This window comes from Diabrotica undecimpunctata, chromosome 6, assembly GCF_040954645.1.
Source record: "Diabrotica undecimpunctata isolate CICGRU chromosome 6, icDiaUnde3, whole genome shotgun sequence".
Lineage (NCBI taxonomy): Eukaryota > Metazoa > Arthropoda > Insecta > Coleoptera > Chrysomelidae > Diabrotica > Diabrotica undecimpunctata.
In genome coordinates, this window is record NC_092808.1 from 64,390,970 (window position 1) to 64,412,528 (window position 21,559).

At 33.1% G+C, this 21,559-nt stretch overlaps 1 protein-coding gene across 1 annotated transcript in view; it reads right to left on the reverse strand.

The window, feature by feature from the left end:
- Positions 1-4,603: 4,603 nt before the first annotated feature.
- LOC140443475 (uncharacterized) overlaps positions 4,604-21,559 on the reverse strand; it is a 54,013-nt gene continuing 37,057 nt past the window's right edge. Inside the window, exons 4-5 of the mRNA XM_072534764.1 lie at positions 15,211-15,363; positions 4,604-4,914 (exon numbers count right to left, since the gene is read on the reverse strand). Coding sequence (XP_072390865.1) covers positions 4,735-4,914; positions 15,211-15,363 — 333 coding nt within the window. The 3' untranslated portion in view covers positions 4,604-4,734. The remainder of the gene's footprint in view (positions 4,915-15,210; positions 15,364-21,559) is intronic.

Below are 21,559 nucleotides of genomic sequence, written 5' to 3' on the forward strand. Positions count from 1 at the left end.
AATCACCAAAACTGTCATTGTTCGAAAGTACAGCATTAATAAAAGAATTTGCGTCATGTTGTCGGAACGTTAGAGGTAATATTGGAAAAGATATTTTAAAAAAATTTGAAGCTACTATGGAAAAAAATAAAGGTTACCATATTCTTTCTGAAGTAGTCAGTGTTCTAGCTGGAAATATTTCGGAAACAATTAATTTAGAACCAAATGTTTTGGTTAGTTTGAAAAATGCTCCCGTTACATCAGTTGATGTTGAACGAAGTTTTTCCATATATAAATATATGTACTCAGACAGAAGCCACAAGTTTTTGTTAGAAAATTTTGAACACCACTTGGTCATTTATTGTTACCATAATTCTAAATAAGTTTATTCATACTTAAAAATGATGTAGTTACTTAAAATAAATGTAAATCTTAATGAATAGTAGGAAATATTTAGTTATGTACACTTTTTTTTTTTTAAATAAAATTGTTACTATTTTACGATTTTTTTATTTATTTGTATGCATATTTTGTAAAATATTTGCATATTTTCGGGTAAACACGTGCATATTTATGCGCATATTTTCTACATTTTTATTTGCATATTTGCCGAAGTCTAGTCATAAGGTAAGGAACGTTACGAATGTCAGACACAGATTGAGCCGTGAACCGTTACCATTATTTTTTGTGGACCTCGAGCCTCAAACGAACAACAAAAATATTTGAACTACAGTATATACAACATTGTAAAATAAGGGTTGAACCACCGAGAATTAAAAGAAATATACCACAATGTACACGATGTCAAGAATATAGTCACACTAAAACGAACTGTGCAGAACCATATAATTGCGTAAAATGCGCTGGATCACACAACACAAAGGACTGCAAGAAACCAAAAAACACGCCAGCAACTTGCACTAACTGCAATGGAGACCATCCTTCCAATTACAGAGGATGTTCTGTTTATCGTGAACTACTAAATGTCAGATACCATGACAAATCAAAACAAATCACCACTCAAAATCCTGTCAACAATTCCAATGTAAATATACGTACCCAACATCATGCTCATAATTTCAACAGAATCAGTTATAGAGATGCTACCATTGGAAACATAAATGGAGATAACAAAAATTACAACAATGAATTAGCAGATAAACTATCAAATTTCCTAAACGAATTCAAAAATATGTTCTCTCAACTCTTAAACTAAAATAGCATGATTTTAACCATGTTAACTACAGTCATTAACAAAATAACAAAATAGCTTTCAAGTCACTACGAATTGCGTCGTGGAATGCTAATGGCATTTCAAACCATATATTAGAGATAGCACTGTTTTTAAAAATGTATAATATAGACATTAATATCTGAAAGCCATGCCATACAAAGAACGGTTATTAAAATACCTTACTATACTGTGTATTATGCAAACCATCCAGACGGAGGAGCACGAGCACATGCAGGTTCTGCCGTTATCAAAAATTAAACACCATTCAGTCCAACCTTATATTACGAAAAAAATTTAAGCAGCAATCATTAAAATCGAAACAAACACCTCCCTCAGTGTATCATCAGTCCACAGCCCACCTAGACATCCAATTTTAAGCGAAGAGTATCATGATTTCATACAAACTCTTGGATCTAAATTTATAGTAGCAGGAGACTGGAATGCCAAACACACCACATGGCGTTCCAGATTAATCACGCCTAAGGTCGAATATCATCCAACAAAATAACTTAAGATACTTATCTACGGGAGAACTCACATACTGGCCTACGGATATCAACAAAATTCCAGATTTGGCAGATTTTGCTGTTACAAAAGGGATATCTGATATCCATAGTGCAATAGAGTCAAACTTCGATTTAACATCAGATCACAGTACAATAATAATAACTTTAAGTATACACATAATATGGAGAACACCACCACCCAAACTCACAACTAAAGAAACAAACTGGGATGTTTTCCAAAATTATGTAAATACAAAAATTAGACTAGATATTAGGATAAAAGAAAACGAAGATGCAGAGAAAGCAGTAGTCTATTTAACAACAGTTTTACAAACATCAGGATGGGATGCAACACCACAGCGCCAAAGAAGTTTGCAAGAAAACCATAATATCCCCCTTCATATAAGAGAACTGGTAGCAGAAAAAAGGAGAGCTCGACGCATATGGCAACGAGAAATCCACTAAATAAAACGTACCTTAAAATTGACTTAAGCAATCGAAGAACAGTGTTAATGCTAGCAAATCAGAACAAATTACTTTTACAACAAGAAAATCCACATGTCCACAAGTTTATATTAATAATACTCCCATTCCTATAAAACCAGTTGTCAAATACTTGGAATTGCACCTCGATGAAAAACTTACATGGACAACGCACATTAAAACTAAAAGGAAACAACTAGATCTTAAACTAAAAAATGGGAACTGGCTATTTAACAAAAGGTCTCAGTTATCTCTTGAAAATAAACTGCTTCTGTACAAAGCTATACTTATACCAGTTTGGGCATATGGAATATGGGGCTGTAGTAAACCTTCAAATACGAAGATACTTCAAACATTCCAATCCAAAATACTCCGTATGATAAGTAAAGTTCCATGGTATGTATATAACCAACACTTCACAATGATCTGACATCCCATTACTTAAGGACATAATAAAAAAATCACTCAATAAAATATAAAAATCGCACCACTGATCACAACAACGAACTGATAAATAACTTATTTACCCAACCACTTGCTGAAAGAAGATTGAAGAGGGTATGGCCAGAAGACCTACCGCAATAATACTTAGAGAACCGTCACTGGACGGTACCTAACTCATGTTAATTTACTTACAGACTATTTACTATAGAGTGGATTGTATGCAATGTAACAATAAAAAAAAATATCCATTTGAACCTACAGTTGCTACTAGTTATATTTAGTGTACTTAAAGTACCAGACACCAAGAAACATGGAAATAATCTTATGTCTGTCCTGTACCTTACCTACAACCGTTATAGTATTTTATTTTGTGTTTGCTCTATTTCGCGTTCTCAAGATCTTTTGGAGCTTACGACTTTTAACTATTAACTAATTTATTGAAATGTGTTTCCTAGTTTCATTTTCCATTACTTGTTCTTCTTCTTCCTTCTTGTATGTAGGCTTTAAAGCCTGTTTCTTCTTCAATATTAGCCTCCTAAATTGTTTAAATTATCGCACCATCTTCTTCTTGGTCTGCCAATACTTCTTCGTCCATTTGCCATTTGGCCTTCTCTGCCATTCTACTAATGTGTTCGTTCCACTCCTGTTTCGATTTTGTCAACCATATATTTATGTCCTCTATATTACATGCTCTTCTTATGTTTTCGCTTCTCTCCCTATCCAACAGACTTTTCCCTGATATTTGTCGAAGTATTTTCATCTCTGTTGTTTCTAGTAGTCGTTTCTAATTGCTGCTTGATAGATTCTTGTTTTTGTGTCTTGTCTTTGGTGTTTGTTCTTCCAGATTGTGTCATTAAGAGATCCCGCCGCTTTACTTGCTTTTAAGCTTTGTTGCCGTACTTCTTCTTCAACATCTCCGTAACTAGTTATATCTATTCCCAGATATTATACCTTGCTTCCTGCTTTCTTATTTTTCCATCAATTTCGATTTTACATCGTAGTGGGTATTTAGATGTCATACATTTGGTTTTTTCTGCTGATATTATCATATTTCTTTCTTGGCTGTTGTATTAAAGATGTGTGTTAATCTTTGGAGCTCGTCTTCTGTCTCGGCGGTTAAGGCGGCGTCGTCTGCATAACATATTTGGATTTCTTTGTTCCCAATTCTGTAACCACGGCCTTTACGTACTGCTTGTATTATTTCGTTCATTATTCTATTAAAGAGAAGTGGGCTTAAAGAGTCACCATGTCTGACTCCGCTTTGTACTGGTATACACTGTGTTTTCCATTTATCTTTCCCTGTATTCGATTATGGAAGTAGATGTTTTCGATGGTTTGTATAATATCGATTGGTATGTTTTTTTTATAAAGTAGGTGTAAGACGTCTTCGACTTGGATGCGATCGAAAGCCTTTGTCTATAAAACATAGATATGCTGGTTTATTGTACTCGATGGCCTTTTCTGTGATTTGTCTTCATAGGGCGTTTACGCAGGATCTTCCGAATCTGAATCCTTGTTGTTTATCTGATAAAGTTGTTATTTGTTTTCTTATTCCAGTCCATTACTTGTGTTCTTATTTATAATTTGATATTGTTTTCTATTAATTGAGTTGCTTGTACTTAGCAGTAGAAATAGCAAAACAATTTGTGGTAGTTACAACTTGTATTGCTATTACTACTATGCTAGTATTACTATTGTAATACTAAAAAGAATGTGTCGAATAGTGTTGAAAGTGTTTGTTTACGTTTGTAAGCTTTTTTGTAAGTACTTTATTAAATATGGTTTATTTTATTCATATTGTTGTGGCGTACTTAAGTTTCTTACGTTAAAAATCATACTATACAAACGTTTCTATAACTCATGTCACCGCTGTCGTTTCGATATATTGTATTCGGTAATGTATTCAGAACAATATAAAAGACACATATCTTGGAAAGATGCAATAATAAAACAAAACTTATAATTTTATATTTCTGTTACCAAATATTTATTTTAGTTAAAAAAAATTTACAAAAATCGTTTTAAACTTACAAATAAATGTATTCACAAAATACTTTCTCTATTTATAATTTTTATAAATATTACATCTTAAACTGAGTGCACTTTATATTTTTTTCCTCCATGGGAAGCGTGCTTTTTGGCGTATTTTTCTGCGCTTTTATGATGTTTTTCAAAACCACCCTGTCCTTTATGAGCTTTGGCATCAGAATCATGATGTGTTTTTCCAGATTTATATGCCTTACCGCCGGTTTTAGCTGATGATGCATTCTAAAATAAAAAAAAATTGTTAATATTAAGATCGACAAATTTAATGTTTTTATTTATACTGGCCATCCAATACGTGGAGAAGTACTGTATTTCATATATATATATATATATATATATATATATATATATATATATATATATATATATATATATATATATATATACAATTCTTGTAGCAGAAGCTTTAGCTATAAATAAACCGCTGGATTGTTGTGTCAAAATGCCAATTAAAGGAGCTGCAATACTATCTGATTATAAATCGGTTTTGCAAGCACTCATTGAATTTCCAATTAAACATTTTAAAATGATATAATACTAAGCATTAAATATAAAGTATGGTCCTTAATGCAGATACAAAAAATATCAAATTCATTTGGGTTAAGGGACATGCAGGTACTACTTGTAAGGAAGAAGTAGATATTATGACAATTAAAAGTACTTTTGAGACTGAAATAGAAGCAACGATTAAAGATAATAATTTCTTGTCACTAATAAAGAAAGATATGACGAACAGATGGAAAACTTTATATAAAAGTGTAACTTAGGCTTATACTGTCACTATTATTTAATTCAACCCACTCAGTCCATCTGTTTAAAATAGGAATATTTCAGAGCCACTTTTTGTCAGCACGTCACCTCAGTATGAGATTTAAACCACATATTTTTCGAATTTACCAAACACGGTAATTCATCCAAAGAGTTATTATATTATCCATCCAAATTGCAGAAACTAAACATTGCGGCTTCAGTTAATATATTATGTTTAATTGCCTCATTCGGTGTATGACAAATCACATTAATTTAATTTGTTAGAAAAATAAAAATTAACAAAGCATAAAAATAAATAAGTTATAAAAATAGAGTTAGTCACTAACATTCATTCGATACGTATAAGTACCTACTGGTTAATAGATATATATATATATATATATATATATATATATATATATATATATATATATATATATATATATATATATATATATATGTATATTTATACCTATAATATTTATATTATATTTAATTTTCAGTAAGTAAGTAAAGTCAGTATTATGTCATAATCTGTGGCTAATGGACAAAGTCCGAAGCCAAGCTTCTCCCTAAACACACAATGTTCAGTAATATGTTGAAAGCTAGTGTAAATGTATATATACAAAATATGGAACAAAAATATATTCTATCAAAGAGTTAATATTTGAGTCAGTTACAAATCATTAATAGTACGAATAATCTAAAAACTTTTTGAAAACAGACCGCTACGTAGAAAAATATGACGATGTTGTTAACTTTATTTATCTAGAAAATGCCTTTGATTAAAACAATCAAGGGTAACAGTTATTATCTATTTTAATAAAACGAAGTAAATTCTTACAAAATATATTGGGATTCTAAGGATGTTCTATAGACACGTAGCAAAAGGAGAAATATTCCAAGTATTGAAAACATGTGCAAATTTTGCAACATATTGTTACGAACATGCATTCCACGTAGCCCATATAACAATTGCATCTCGATACGTCTTTCTACAAGCGACCGGAAGTATCGATCGCGGTAGAGATCGACCCGTCCAACAAACGAAATAGAGGTGGACTATTCCAGATTATTCTAGTACATAATAACTTGTATAAATAACCACGCGTTTATGTTAGTTCTTAAGATACTATCGTAATGTAAACTTATAAATAAATATATTTACATAAATTAAGAACCCCTCGTTTTATTTAAATACGCTACAGTGGTGTTACGGCAAATACACAACCACAACAACGACGTACTGAACGAACAATAATTAACACCGGCTCAGTAGAAATACCGGACATAACCGACTATGAAATAAGAATGGCCCTAAATCAACTAAAAACGAATAAATGTCCGGGAGAGGATAAAATTACAGTCGAAATGTTGAAAATCGGTGGAAGAAAAATAGAACAGGTATTAAATTTTTTATTTAATAAAGTACCTAATTGATGAAGGAAAGATTCCTCAAGAATGGTACAACTCCGAAGTCATTTTACTATTCAAGAAAGGAGACAAAGCAAACATCGAGAATTACCGACCAATATCCTTGCTCTCACATCTGTATAAATTACTAACTAAAATCATAACCAACCGCCTAACACATAAGCTCGATTTCTATCAACCTATCGAGCAGGCTGGATTCAGAAAACATTTTAGTACCATAGACCACTTGCACACCGTAAGAACACTGATAGAAAAATGCACCGAGTATAATGTTCCAATTCATATGGCGTTCGTCGATTTCCATAAAGCATTCGATTCCATCGAATTATGAGCAGTGCTTGAATCTCTAGAAAATGCACGTATAGATTCAAGATACACTAACATAATTAAAAACATATATGAAAATGCCACCATGCAGATAAAGCTGGACGAAAGCACAAAAACTAATCCCATAAGACTACAACGGGGAGTAAGACAAGGAGACACCATCTCTCCCAAACTATTTACCCTTGCTCTAGAAGACATTTTTAAGAAACTAGAATGGAACAATAAGGGTATCAACGTCGACGGATCATACTTAAACCACTTGCGATTCGCAGATGACATAGTTTTAATAGCAGATAATATCCAAGAACTAAATGATATGTTACAACAATTAAATGCAGTTTCAGGAGCGGTAGGCTTAAAAATGAACTACAGCAAAACAAAAATACTGAGCCGAGACCAGACAAATATAACAATACAAAATCATACCATAGAAAATGTTGAACATTATGTATATCTAGGTCATGTGATCAAACTAGGAAAACCAAATCAAGATGCTGAAATTAAAAGAAGAACACAACTGGCATGGGGCGCTTTCGGCAAATTAGCATATATCTTGAAAAACACCTCCATTCCTGTAAACTTAAAGAAAAAGGTGTATAACACATGCATACTACCAGCTTGTACTTACGGCTTGGAGACAGTAGCCCTTACCAAAAAATCTGCTAAAAAATTAGAAACAACGCAAAGAGCAATGGAACGAATCATGCTTGGAATATCACTAAGAGACAAGATTAGAAACACCGAGATAAGACGTAGAACGAAGATTAGGTATATTGTGGAAGAAATTGCAAAAATGAAATGGCGCTGGGCAGGTCACGTAGCCCGATATAATGACAACAGGTGGACACGGAGAATTCTAGAATGGAGACCAAGGACGACAACAAGAAGCACGGGAAGACCTCAAAAAAGATGGGTAGATGACATAAGAACAGTGGCAGGCAAACAGTGGATTCGATTGGCGCAAGATAGAGAAAGATGGAAGCAATTGGGAGAGACCTACATTCAGGAGTGGATGGAAAATGGTTGACAAAGAAGAGAAGGTGTTACGGTGTGAACTATATCTATTTAAAAAAAAATCAGCAGTGTCTTTTGAAAAAAGACTTTTGAACTTTTGAAAAGTAATGTTCGTCTAGAACATCTGCGTTGTTCGGTAGTGATCTTTGTAAGAAAGAACATTAAAAAAAATATGGGTGTGCCTGACCAAAGATGCTGCTAGTAGAACTTTCAGTAAAACAGTTGCTTGAGCAACTAGAAGAACGCGATGAAGACTGCATCGGGTCCAAGAAGACTCTTCCAAGAACGACTGAAGAATAATTTCCACAAGAATGGGGATGACTCAGAAACATTCCATTTTCAATCAGCAGAAGAAGCAGTTTTAACGAAGATCAAAGAAAGTTCTAGAGAGAACGATGAGAAGTTTAAAAACGATTCTCAAATGATCGAAGAATCTTCTAGAAAAAATGATGATAAATTCGAGAATGTTTCTAAAAGATTCGATGAAACGTCTCAAATTATTAAAGAAGTAGCTAGACAAAACGACGAGAAATTCGAAAATATTTCTAGAAGATTCGACGAAGTATGTAGTCAGAACAATGAGAAATTTGAAGAAATTTCTAGAACATTAGTTAAGGTAGAAGAGAAGATCAAACAGCTAGAGAGCATGATAACTAATATGAAAGTGCTACCACCAGTTAATGCTGTAGTTTTAGATCCAGTAGTGAAAGAAGAATCACCTAGAGACGAGACGATACATCATATGAGATTCAAATTGCCACCATTTGATGGAAAGTCTTCTTGGTCCATATACCTTGTACAATTTGAAGCTATTGCGACAACCAATCATCGGACAGAACAAGAAAAAGCTGTTTCCTTGACTGCTGCTTTACGAGGTGATGCTGCGGACATCCTATGATCAATTCCTAAGGGTCAAGAAAAATGTTACCAGACCTTGTTCACCCGACTAGACAAACGTTACAGAGATGCCAATATAGAACAAGTCTACAAAGTACAAATAAGAAGTAGAATTCAACGAGCAAGTGAGAATTTGCAAGAATATAAGCAGATGTTGCTCGTATAGAGCGGTTGGCTTATCCGGAGGTACCAGACAACATTTTGGAAGAAATTGCTGATACCTTCGTCAATGGGTTGAGAGACAGTGAACTACAGAAAGCTTTACGACTAGCAGGACCGAACATTTTAGATGAAGCGCTCGCCATTGGCTTGGAACACGAGACAGCTAGTCGAGCTTCACGGAGCTATCGAGTACGAACCTCTGAAGAAAGCGACATACAAAACGATAAACGTGTGGAGGAAATGGTACGGAAAGTAGTTCGTAACACGATGCCGAAGACACGCGAAACCAGATCTTGGAATGGTGGCGACGTAGGTCACATTCGCCGTAAATTGCAAGAAAATAATACAACAGTCAGAAAGCTAGAACAGATCGAACACGGGGCTGGAAAAAGTCATTCAAATTGTGATGCTCAGTCAAGACGGCCATACAGTGCAAATTGTAATCACTGTCTTAAATTAGGGAGAACGACTTTGCCCCGTGAGACGAACCACCGTCATTAATGATCAATGGCAGCCTCAACAGCTACAAGATGCTCAAGCAGATAATCCATATATAAAAAGAGCACTGGAGCCAATGGAATTGCCTAGTGGTAAAAGATGACCTTCTGTATAGAACCTTTGAGAACGATGATGGTACAAAATCTAACCTAAAAGTAAAGTGTCAGAAGTATTGCGTCAGTTGCATGATGGTGCATCAGGTGAACACTTTGGTATTACGAAGACTCTGCAAAAGGTTCGAGAACGGTTCTATTGGGAGAACTGTAAAGATGGTGCCGGAAATGTGAACTGTGTACAACGAGTAATGGTCCAGTTAGTAAAAAGAGGACACCCATGAAATAGTACAATGTTGGTAGTCAAATTGAAAGAGTATCAATCGACATTGCAGGTCCACTTCCAGAGACAACTGATGGAAATAACTATGTCCTGGTAGCCATGGATTATTTTACGAAATGGACTGAGGCCTATGCGATACCAAATCAAAAAGCTGCTACCATTGCAGAGGTAGCAAGGTAATGTTCATTATCATATAACTGTCCTCTTTCTGTAAAAAAAATTTCAATAAATTAACACACATTTTAAAAATATATCTCTTGAATAAATATAAATAACTTTAATAATTTAAATAATATAAAACATTACTCTTTCATTTAACAAACAATCACATATACCTTACTCCTATTTCATTTGTTAACAACTCTCCCCTCAAGAAACTTTCTCGTTAATTGTCAGACAGTTACAACATTGACCGAAGATCACCCATTATCAGCTATACAGGATAGTTTGAACTATGTATCACGAATCATTATATAAAAATTCTTGTAGCTGCAGGTAAGTAGTATTTTGTTTATTTCTAATTTATTACAACCCATCTATTATAAGATTATCTCTTACCAATTTGTGGATTTTTACTTTGTCTGCTAAATCAATTTTATGCATATTAATAAACACAGACATGTAATATTGGCATAATTACTAGAACTTTTTTGGTCTATATCTTTATAAGACAGCACCTTAATATGGGCTTTTTATAATTTCAGCGTTTAATTTACTTTGTACCGTTTGACCTGAAGATGCTTTGCAAATTTTAGAAAGCGAAACCGGTCGTTTTTGGGTAGTAAAAATTAAATTTATTGTGAGTAAGTCTAATTTATTTCTTTTACCTATTTGAAATGGACTCACACAAGCAATACATTCATGATTTGTGAAAAATAAACCTACATATTTTAAAATTAAATTGTGGCCTATTCCCAATAGAAGTACTAATTGAAGAAAGATCTTCAAGAAGTTAGATGTACGATGTGGTTTTATTTTTGATCCCTGTTTGATCCCTGGCATATGAATCTGTATACTTCTATATCTTTTCCATTTGTTTTTATTTTAGCTTTTTGTCTGTTGTTTTTTAGAAGTTTAGTTTTCTGTATATTTATTTTAGTTTTCTGTATATTTTATTCTTTATATATTATTTATATAAAGATATGACACTCAACATTATATAAATAATCTCGACGACTAGTAAGTTGCACTGACAATTTATGATATATTGTAAATATTTACACATTCTTCTAATTACAGTGTCTTGAAGAAGAAATAAAACAATTCCGAAAGCTAGACCAAAAGTCAAAAGAGTGTTTCTGTAACATCCCGGCCAAACTTTCTGACTGCAGCCCTAATAAACTGTGTTGTTTGTTTATATCGACAGTCAATAATATACAGTATTTCTTGTCTATATATATATATATATATATATATATATATATATATATATATATATATATATATATATATATATATATAAATTGTTTTCTGTTTCTACAAACAAAACTCTTTATTTGTCTCTCCTTTTACCATTTACTTGCTTGTTTCAAGAGAATTCTTAGTGTACAGCTATGTATAACAGTGAATCGTTTTGCACGAGGGCCCGCTTGGATACTTCTTAGTTTTTGTCTAGTTCTGGCTGCAATTTGTTAAATATAATCTTATTTTCTCATTAATATTTTCATCATCACCCAGCCTCAAAATTCCACTGCTGAACTTTGGCCTCTTTTTCGTATTTCCAACCCCGTCTATTTTGTGCCACTCTCATCCAGTTTTTTAATTTGTCTCCTTAAATCGTCAGCCCATCGTATACGTGGTCGACCGACGCTTCTCTTGTCTTTCCTTGGTCTCCATTCCAATATACTCTTTGTCCATCATACATCCGTCATTCTAGCTATGCGCTTGCACGTCTCCATTTTAGTCTAGCTATCCTTTCGATGACGTCAGTCACCTTGGTTCTTCTCCTGACTTCTTAGTTTTTTATTTTTTCTCGCAGAGTTATTCCCAATATGGATCGCTCCATTCTTCTCTGTGTGACTTTTAGTTTGGTAGCCGAGACTTTTGTTAAAGTAAGCGTTTCTGTTCCGTATGTCAACACTGGGAGCACGCATTAATCAAATACTTTTCTCTTCAGGCATGTGGGCAGCTCACTTTTAAAAGTTTCTCTCAGTTTTCCATATGCTGCCCACCCAAGACCGATTCTTTTCTTCAGTTCATGGGTCTGATTGTCCCTGCCAATCATAATTTCATGTTCTAGATATTTATATTTATCTACGAGTTCTACCTCTTGCACATCAATACTGATGTTCTGGTTGGATACTAAATTTGTCATTTTTTATTTTTATTTTCGAGATGTTTATATTTACACCTACATTTTCTGTAGCCACAACGAGTTCCTGTACCATCTCTCTTACCATTCTCAGTCTTCACCTATTATAACTACATCATCCACAAAACATAACTTGTTTAGATATTCTCCATCTATTTTTATTCTAAACAATATTTTTGTCAGCAAATTCAAATTCTTAAAATCATGTTTCAGCACAGTATTAAAAAGTTTAGGTGACATTGGGTCTCCTTGTCTAACCACCGGCTCTATTTGTATGCGATTACTATTAGCATGAAATTTGACGGTGGTCGTTGCCTGTAGGTGTATATTGTATAATAATTTTATATATATATAGTTTAGCCTGCATTCTTTAAGCGCCTGTAGTATTTTACTTAGCTCAAAGAGAATCAAAGGCTTTGTGAAAATAAAGTCTCTAATTTTCGTTCCATTCTTTTAACTATTATTCGCGTAATCGGTCTGTAATTCGCTAAATTTGATTTGTCTCCTGTTTTATGTCATAGAAACTTAGTAGCGTTGTTCCAGTCTGTTGGAATATTGATGTTGTGAAGGCAGAAATTGAAAAGTAGTTTAATTTTTTTCAAGTAATAGATCTCCTCCAATTTTTAATGTTTCTGACACCATTTCATCTTCGTCTGGGGTTATATTATTTTTCATTTTCTTCAGGGCCTCTTTGATTTCTGATTTTGTTATATCGGGCATTAAATCTGATCCTTGATTTAGTACCCCAGTTTTTACTGTAATTGTAGGTTGCGTATTGTTATCTTTTTCTCTTGATCTATATAGTCCTGTGTAGAACTCTCCAACTATTGTTAATATTTCATCTCTGTTCGTAGTTTCTTCTCCAGCTGTTTCTTAGTTTATTAATTTCTATTTTCCCTTTTGCAGGCAACACTTTTATGTCCTTATTTTGCTCTGTTGCTTGTTTACTCGTTTCTAATTTGTAGTTTCTTATGTCTTTTCTTATTACCTTTGTGATCGTCTTATTTATTTTATTTGGTGTTATACTGTTATCTCCTTTCATCTGTCGCCTTTGGTTTATAAGAGTTTTCATAAGTTGACTTAGTTTTTTATCCTTTTTGTTTGTTGGACAATATTTAGTTTCAGCCTGTTGCATTGTGTTGACTATTTGTTTGTTCAATATGATGTCTGTTGTTGTTGTGTCTTTTAATGAATTATCAATATATTTTTCGAACTCCTGAATATTAGTTGGTTTTGTCCATTTCTTTAATTGTTTCTTATTGTATATATTGTATATATCGTTTTTCGTCTTTCTTTTTCGGACGATATCGCTATTTTTGCTCTTAACAACCTTGCTCGGTCTAATTAATCACTGCTTGTACTAAACTGGTTTTACACAATTACGTCATTAAATAATTCTTTTTTGTTTGTTAAGAAATAGTCGATTTCGTTAGTGCCTATTTTCGTGTTGAAATCGTCAATTACTATTAAAAAGTGACCAGGATTTTTCTGATTGCACAGGATATTTGATCATAGAATATTTGGACTTCTTCACCTGGATGTAGTAAGGGCGTACACTTAAACGATCTTCAGGATGTATCTTGTGCTTATTAGGATATTTAAGTAGACCACCCTTGTTGAGATTTGGTTCATTGACACAATTATTCGGTTGGCAATTTCTTTGTCAAAAAAATGCCAACCCCTCCGATTGTCGATTGTTCTTCTCTTTTGTAGTACTATAAATGAGCTGATGGAAGTGTGATAAGACTCTCTCCCTTTTTTCTTACTTCACTGATACCCACAATATCTCAATTCACTTTTGAGAGTTTTCTCCATTTCTTCGAATCTTTGCTTGGAAGAGACTGACCGAGCATTATATGTGACAATGCACTTTTTGAGTAGTGTTGGTTTACAGTGATCGGGTTTTTGGCATTTAAACACAGTGTTTACCTTGCATGTTGGTAAGTATTCCACAAGTAGCTGGGGACCGTTGGTCAATTCCTGTAGAGCTCCGCCTATAGAAACACAGCTGATATTCAATGGGATTTCGCCCAGTGTCCCAAGAGCATCGTTAGCGACCGCATAACGTGCGACCATTCAGTTTTTAGCACCTTAACTTACGGCACTCAGAAGTATTATTACTCGCCAATTCTAAAGACCGTTAATATTCAGTTTATTTTTAGTTAGTTATTCCATATATTTTAGTTTAGTTATTATAATTTGATTAGCGTTTTGGATTGAATGGAAGTTACAACACTATATATTTTTCTTCTGATTGATTTTCATTTTTTAATTCTTGGCAAATTTCGTCTTTATTTTGGCCCCAACTAGCATATTATTTAACCCCACATCTGCTTTTAACGTCCCTAACGTCATGTAGCCAACTTTTCTATTTTGACTTAATAAGTACGTGATCGATTTGGTTCCTATAATTTCCTTCTGAATATCTCCATACTTCTTTCTGTATTCTCTTAAAATGCATGCCTTAATTTACAATTATTGCGCAGCAGTTACATTTATTTATACACTGCTCTTTTAGTTTAGTAATTTACTGTTTTTTGATAATTTAAATTTGAATATATGATTAAAATTTAAATTGTAGTAAGAGCTATCTTTGCACGTTATCTAGATATTAGTATATGAAAAGATATTCAGCACGACCAGTATGTCTATAAATATAAACTTGCTTGAAGTTAGTGATGTTTTAAATTTGTTGACTGACTAAAATAATAAAACAACTCAAAAAATAATAGCAACTAGTATTTTATATCCAGTACATTATATAATATCTGTATACTATTATTACCCACCTTATGATTCTTTCCTTTCTTTTTAGCGAAACTTTCAGAAGAATATTTTGAATTTTTCTTTCCAAAAATTTCGAATTCGCCACTCTTTTCTCCGTTACTAAAAAAACTGTCATGTTTGTTAGATTCGTCTTTATGGTACTTCTCGCGGAAACCCTGAAAAGGCAAAATAATTATAAATATTATTTTTTATCTCGTATGTAATTGTTTTTTTCAGAGTCTTGGTAATAATCTAAACAAAAAGTTATGAATTGAAAAAGACTGATATGATTTTGTACACACATATGACAAATGAATAAACGGAAAAGAAAATTAAAAGTGTGTAAAATATGTAATTCCTAGCTGAGCACTTTCAGCTTATAAAGCCATCATCAGAGCTATGGTCAAAAACTTAAAAATTACCACTACGAATAAGGGATCCCATTGGTGAAAAAATACAAAATTTCTTTAAAAGTTTTTAAAAAATCATCTAAAAGACAGCACATTAAGTGACTTCACAAAAAAAAACACATGAAATTTTTTTGCCTATGATACAGGTGCAAGCACACAACCATGTGGATGGAATTGACTGTCACCTTAACTCATCCAGATGGTTGTGTAAAATTTTTAATGTGTTTTTTGTGAAGTGACTTAATCTGCTGTCTTGTAGAGGTTTTTATTTAATTTTAAGAGTTTTTAAACTTTTGAAGAAGTTTTGTATTTTGTTACCAATGGAATCACTCTTTAGCATTTGTACTTTTTAAATTTTTGACCGTTCATTCATTAATTTGAAAAGTTATGGGTAATCAAGAACCAATATGCATAGCTGCTTAGAACACACAAAATACATTCGAAATTATAATTTCAAAAGTGCAATTTAGAAATAGCAGATCAATTTGAGGAAATATGTATACTTCAGTATACCTACTATGATATATAGATGTAGACATAAGATATTTTCAGAGATAGTATACAAGACGAAATAAATTTATTAATGGTAACAACACTATAAAAACGTGAAAAGTGTATATCTGTAGGCTGGAGCTGATAACTGACTCATCAAATTCATCGACGAGAATGTCGTGGAGAAACCCATTTATTGAGTCAATTATATTTTTCCATGGGTAAAATAATATTGAAAAGAAATAATCAAACACATCGAAGTACTCAACAAATTTTCAATAGGAAGCGACCACAGATTAATCCGAGCTAAGATACTATTAAAGGTAAAATGGGAAAGAACAAACATGATCCTAAAAACAAGAAAAAAGAAATGGATTCCCCCAGAAAACAACGACCTGTATGAACGTACACGAACCAGACATATACAAGACTTGCAAGACGAAATAGAAGATGTAGATCAAGCAAATGATGGCATAATGAAGACTCTAAAAGAAACGGAAAGGGAGCGCTGCCCGACTGTTCTGACCCATAAAGAAAAACTAAGCCAAAAAGAAGACAGCTGACGGAAAAATATGGCTCTAACTACACAACAATGAAGAAAGTAAATAAAGATATCCACCGGTCAATCCGAAAAGATGTAAGAAAAAACAATACAAGAGAAATAACTAAAATAATTCAAGAAACAAAAGTTTAAAAGTGTTGAGGCGAAATACCAACAACATCGGCAACAAAAATATGTACACAATAAAAACAAAGATGGAAACATTACTACTGATAGAACCAAAATCATTGAAGTTGTCGAATCCTTTTATCGCGAAATGTATGACAGCACCGACGAAAGACAAGATCAGCTCCTGCCCAAAAACACAAACCAGGGATTGGAATTAATGCGAGAAATAACTCCATACAAAATCAAAACGGCACTTTTAGAAATGCAAAATAACAAATTCCCTGGCGATGACGGATTAGTGATCGAAGCGATCAAACTAGGTGGAAATAAAATTATCCAGGCTTTGGCCAAGCTTTTCACCGAATGCATCTACCAAGGAAAAAGTCCTTCTCAATGGAATAATGCAGTCATTATTTTATGACACAAGCAAGGAGACATAAAAGATTTAAAAAACTACCATCCTATCAGTTTGCTTTCACACATATATAAACTTTTTACAAAAATTATCAAAAAAAGACTGGACGCTATATTAGACTTCTATCGGCCTAGAGAACAAGATGGATTTAGATCGGGATACAGCTCTAACGACCACTTACTGGTGATAAAGAATCTGATAGAGAAGTCTGCAAAATACAACAAACCATTGGCACTGATATTTGTCGACTACGAGAAAGCATTCGATACCATAAGCCATCAGAAAATGTTAAAAGCATTGACAGAATGCCGAATAGACCATCGCTACACTAACATAATCAAATATATCTACCAAAATTCCACAGCTAGCGTAAGAGTATCTGAACAAGAAACAAATAAATTCTGTATACAGCGAGGAGTACGGCAAGCAGACACAGTCTCTCCAAAACTATTCACGATGCTTTTAGAACATACTTGTAAGAAGGCACATCTGAACGAGCATATCAATATAAATGGAGAGAAGCTCAGTCATTTGAGATTTGCAGATTACATCGTCCTTATAGCCGATCGTATGGATGATGCAATGGTAATGATTGAAGAATTATATCACGCTTCCTTGGAAAACAGACTAAAGATTAATTTGAACAAGACGCAAATAATGACTAATCTGTTGCTAAAGGAAGGTATATTGTGTAGACTACATCGTATAAGTACCTAGGACATGAAATTCGGTTGGGCAGAGATAACCAGGCATGTGAGCTCCCACGTCGCATAGGATTAGCCTGGGCAGCGTTTGGTAAATTAAACTATGTATTTAAATTGGATCTACCCATATGCCTCAAAAGGAAAATATTTGACCAATGTGTGTTATCTGTAGGTACTTACTTATGGAGCGAAAACGTTAACACTCACAAAAAAGGTAGTTAATAAAATTCGCGGAACTCAGATGGCTACGGAGCGCCAGATGTATCTTAGAGTGGAGACTAAGGCACAAAGCAATACGAAGAAGAGGACGCCCACCAACTATATGGACTGAAGACCTGAAGCGTGTTAGCAATAACTGGATGCAAGCCGCACAAGACAGAGACAGATAGAAAGAGACCTATGTCCAGCAGTGGACGAATACAGGTTGATGATGATGACGATGAAAATAATACTAAATCCTTGATATTGAATTAAGGAATAGCATTAAGTATTTATTAAACATATAAATATCTAACACTATTAATGGAGTCAGTATAATTGCTGATAGAGACAAGTAAGCAAATGCAGTACAAGTTGTAGGAATGAGTGATAGAATAATGTCAGTGGTTTGGATGAGAATAATCAATTGGGAGAAATACTGAATAATATTCTAATCCTCCCTCAGAGGAGAGAGTCATAGTAGAAGGTAATTTTATAAACATGTGGGCCAATCCAAGGGAGGATATGACGCAGTACATGTAGTAGTAGTGTAGCATGTTTAAAATTCCTCAGTATGTATTGAAATCCCCTCGTATATGTATTAAAACACCGAAGAGTAATTTCAGTGTATTTCCCTTCCCTTTCGTACAAGTTAAAATACCCAAAAATAATCTTAGCGTCGCCGAGTTAAAATAAGCCATTTTAGAGTTTGTTTATTATTGCACAGATGGTTATTTCCTCGGTATTCTTTGATTGTTCAGCCGCTCGATACTGCGTTTTAAGTAAATATTCCCGTTTAGAGTTTTGTTTATAATAAGTTGAGAAACGAATGATTTTTAAGAATTTACTCACTCTCGCTGAGGCGTTGTCAGGGACAACTGCTTCCGACGTTTAGTCCAAATTCTACGTCGAATTTGTATTTTGTTTCTCGTTCTTCGCCCCTTTTCATGGAAATCTAGTGTGTAGTGGCAGTTAATTGTAAAGTTCAATGTGTAGTTGCAGTCTAATTCTACCTGTTCTTGTTGTTTAAGAAACCCAGTCCAAAGTTTGTGTTCAAAACTTTCAACCTCAAGTTTGTATTTGTCCTAAGAAGCCATCTCAGAGCATCTTTCACAGTTTGGAGATGGATTTGACCGTGTGGCAGAGAAAATAATCCCAGAAATCTTTTAAAGTGCAATTTAGTGCAATCAAGGTAACTTTTTTTGTGTTTAAATTTCAAAGTAAAAATAGACGTTTTTTATATTAATAATTGCTTTCAATAAAATTAAAGAATTTGTAATAATTAAAAATATATGTCTTACGGCGTGTTTAGCTGTCATTTTAATTGTTCTGTTTTAAATTTAATTTTGACATATGACAACTCGTTTTATTATTTTTGATATTAATTTGTTTTGGTTTTTTAAAGTAGGTTAACCTCTCTATGAATAGTTTCATTTTAAAGATATTTCTTTATTTGTACCAATTTCTTTGTAAGTTTTGTAGCACCTCCCACTTCTAAACAGAGTTTGTAAACAGATAGAACAAAGTAAGTGTTTCTTTGTTATTTTGGTATTTATCTTTGTAACTATTAATCTAGTAATTTGTGCCATTTATTTTTGTTACTGTTTGTGGTGAGAAAACAATAAATGTTTGATTTATTTCTCTAAATCATTTTTTTTATTTATTTAGAAAAAAAGTTCCGTTTTAAGTTTCATTTAAAAAGATATATATTGCATTTCTAATGATTATTTCAATAGCTACAACTAGTTGTAATCGTTATAATTTATCACCTCGAAGCGGCGTTCTTATTTTAAATACCTAGAGATCCTTCTTATAGTAGTTGCCCCAATCCACCTCCCTTACCATTTAACTTATCCACGATCCAGCTACTCCAAATAAACCCTAAGTGCCGTTCAACCCCTTATAGCAATACCCTATGTGGTAGGCAAAAATATTACGTTACAGTAGTACGCAGTACAATTTTCTTTAGAACCAGAAATGAAGCTGGAGATAATATGCTGAAATTAGTAACAGCATTAGATAGGGCAAGTGTTAACATATTCTATCAAAAAAGGGAAAGTCAACTTATTACATACAAAAAGTGACAAAAACATTCCCTAATAGAAAAGTTCTTTCTTTATTTCTTTCTCCCTTTCCTTTTATCCTAACAGGGTGTCGGATTTGGACTAGCTGTTGTACTTTCTATTTACCTACCTTTACATTATTTTCTATCCTGCCACTATTTTCAATTCCTCGAGTGACTGTTGTTTAACTTTCGCCGCCTCTACTACATGCTCTATCCATTTTTTTTTTCTTGGTCTGCCTTCTTTTATGTTTACGATGTTCTTTGCTTCATCAACTTTTCGTGTAATTCTGTTGGTTTGAATCCTCATCACATGCCTATACCAATTCATTTGTCTCTTTGCTATTTTATGGTTATTGGTTGACCATTCTCCTAATAGTCTCGTTGCTATCCCATCTTGTCTTTCCAAATATCTTTTGAGGTGTCTTATCTCCATTTCATTTATCCTGCTCTTATGTTTTTCTAGAATTGTTTAGTTATAGAGTAGTTCATAACAAGAAAAGAAGATATACGTGAAAATAAAGACTGCGAGGTAAATAGTTAGTGAGACTGTGAGCCAACAACATAAGTTGATTGTGCTGGATATCAAAGTAAAAAAGCGAAACTAAACCAAAATATCGGAGAAGACCGCAAAAATCAAATGGTTAATATTAAAAGAATAAAAAGGTTGATTTATGATAAAAATAGCAAAAAAATGTGCTGGAATATGAAAGGAAACCTAATAAAATTTGGAAAAATATGGTCAGTTTATTAGAGATACTGCTATAGAAGCACTTGAAAAAACTTCAGGAAACAAGTATAAGAATAAAAAGATCTAGTAATGGTTAAATGAAGTTTAAAACAAAAATAAAGAGAAAAAAGAATATATAATCAGTGGCCAGAAAATAGAGGGTTAAGTAAAGATATATAAAATAGCTAAACATAGAATGAAGAAAGCAAAAGATTTTAATCAAATTGGAAGTTAGATAGATTAAAATAATAAATTATTAGTTCACGAAAAGGATTCAAAAAGAGATGGAAAAAGGTACTTTGACAATAATTGGCAGACATTAAAAGAATAATTTGACAGAAACTCAATTAAGTTAACGGAGAAGTTGTTTAAGAAAGTTGGACCAAATCATATTCCTGGGAAGTTTGGAGCAATTTAGAAAAGGCAGGAACAAGTTGGCTAACAGGCTGATTTATTATAAATATGGAAGTGGGACAAATTTCAAGCAAATGGAGATACATTATATTAGTTTAGAAAAACAAAGGAGATATACAGCAATGCACAAATTACAGGACCAATAAACTACTTAGTTACACCACGAAAATATGAGAGAGAGTAAATAATAGGTTGATACGCGAAGAAACCGAAATATCTGGTAATCAGTTTGGTTTTATGCAAGGCAGATCAAAAATAAATGAAATCTTCATTATAA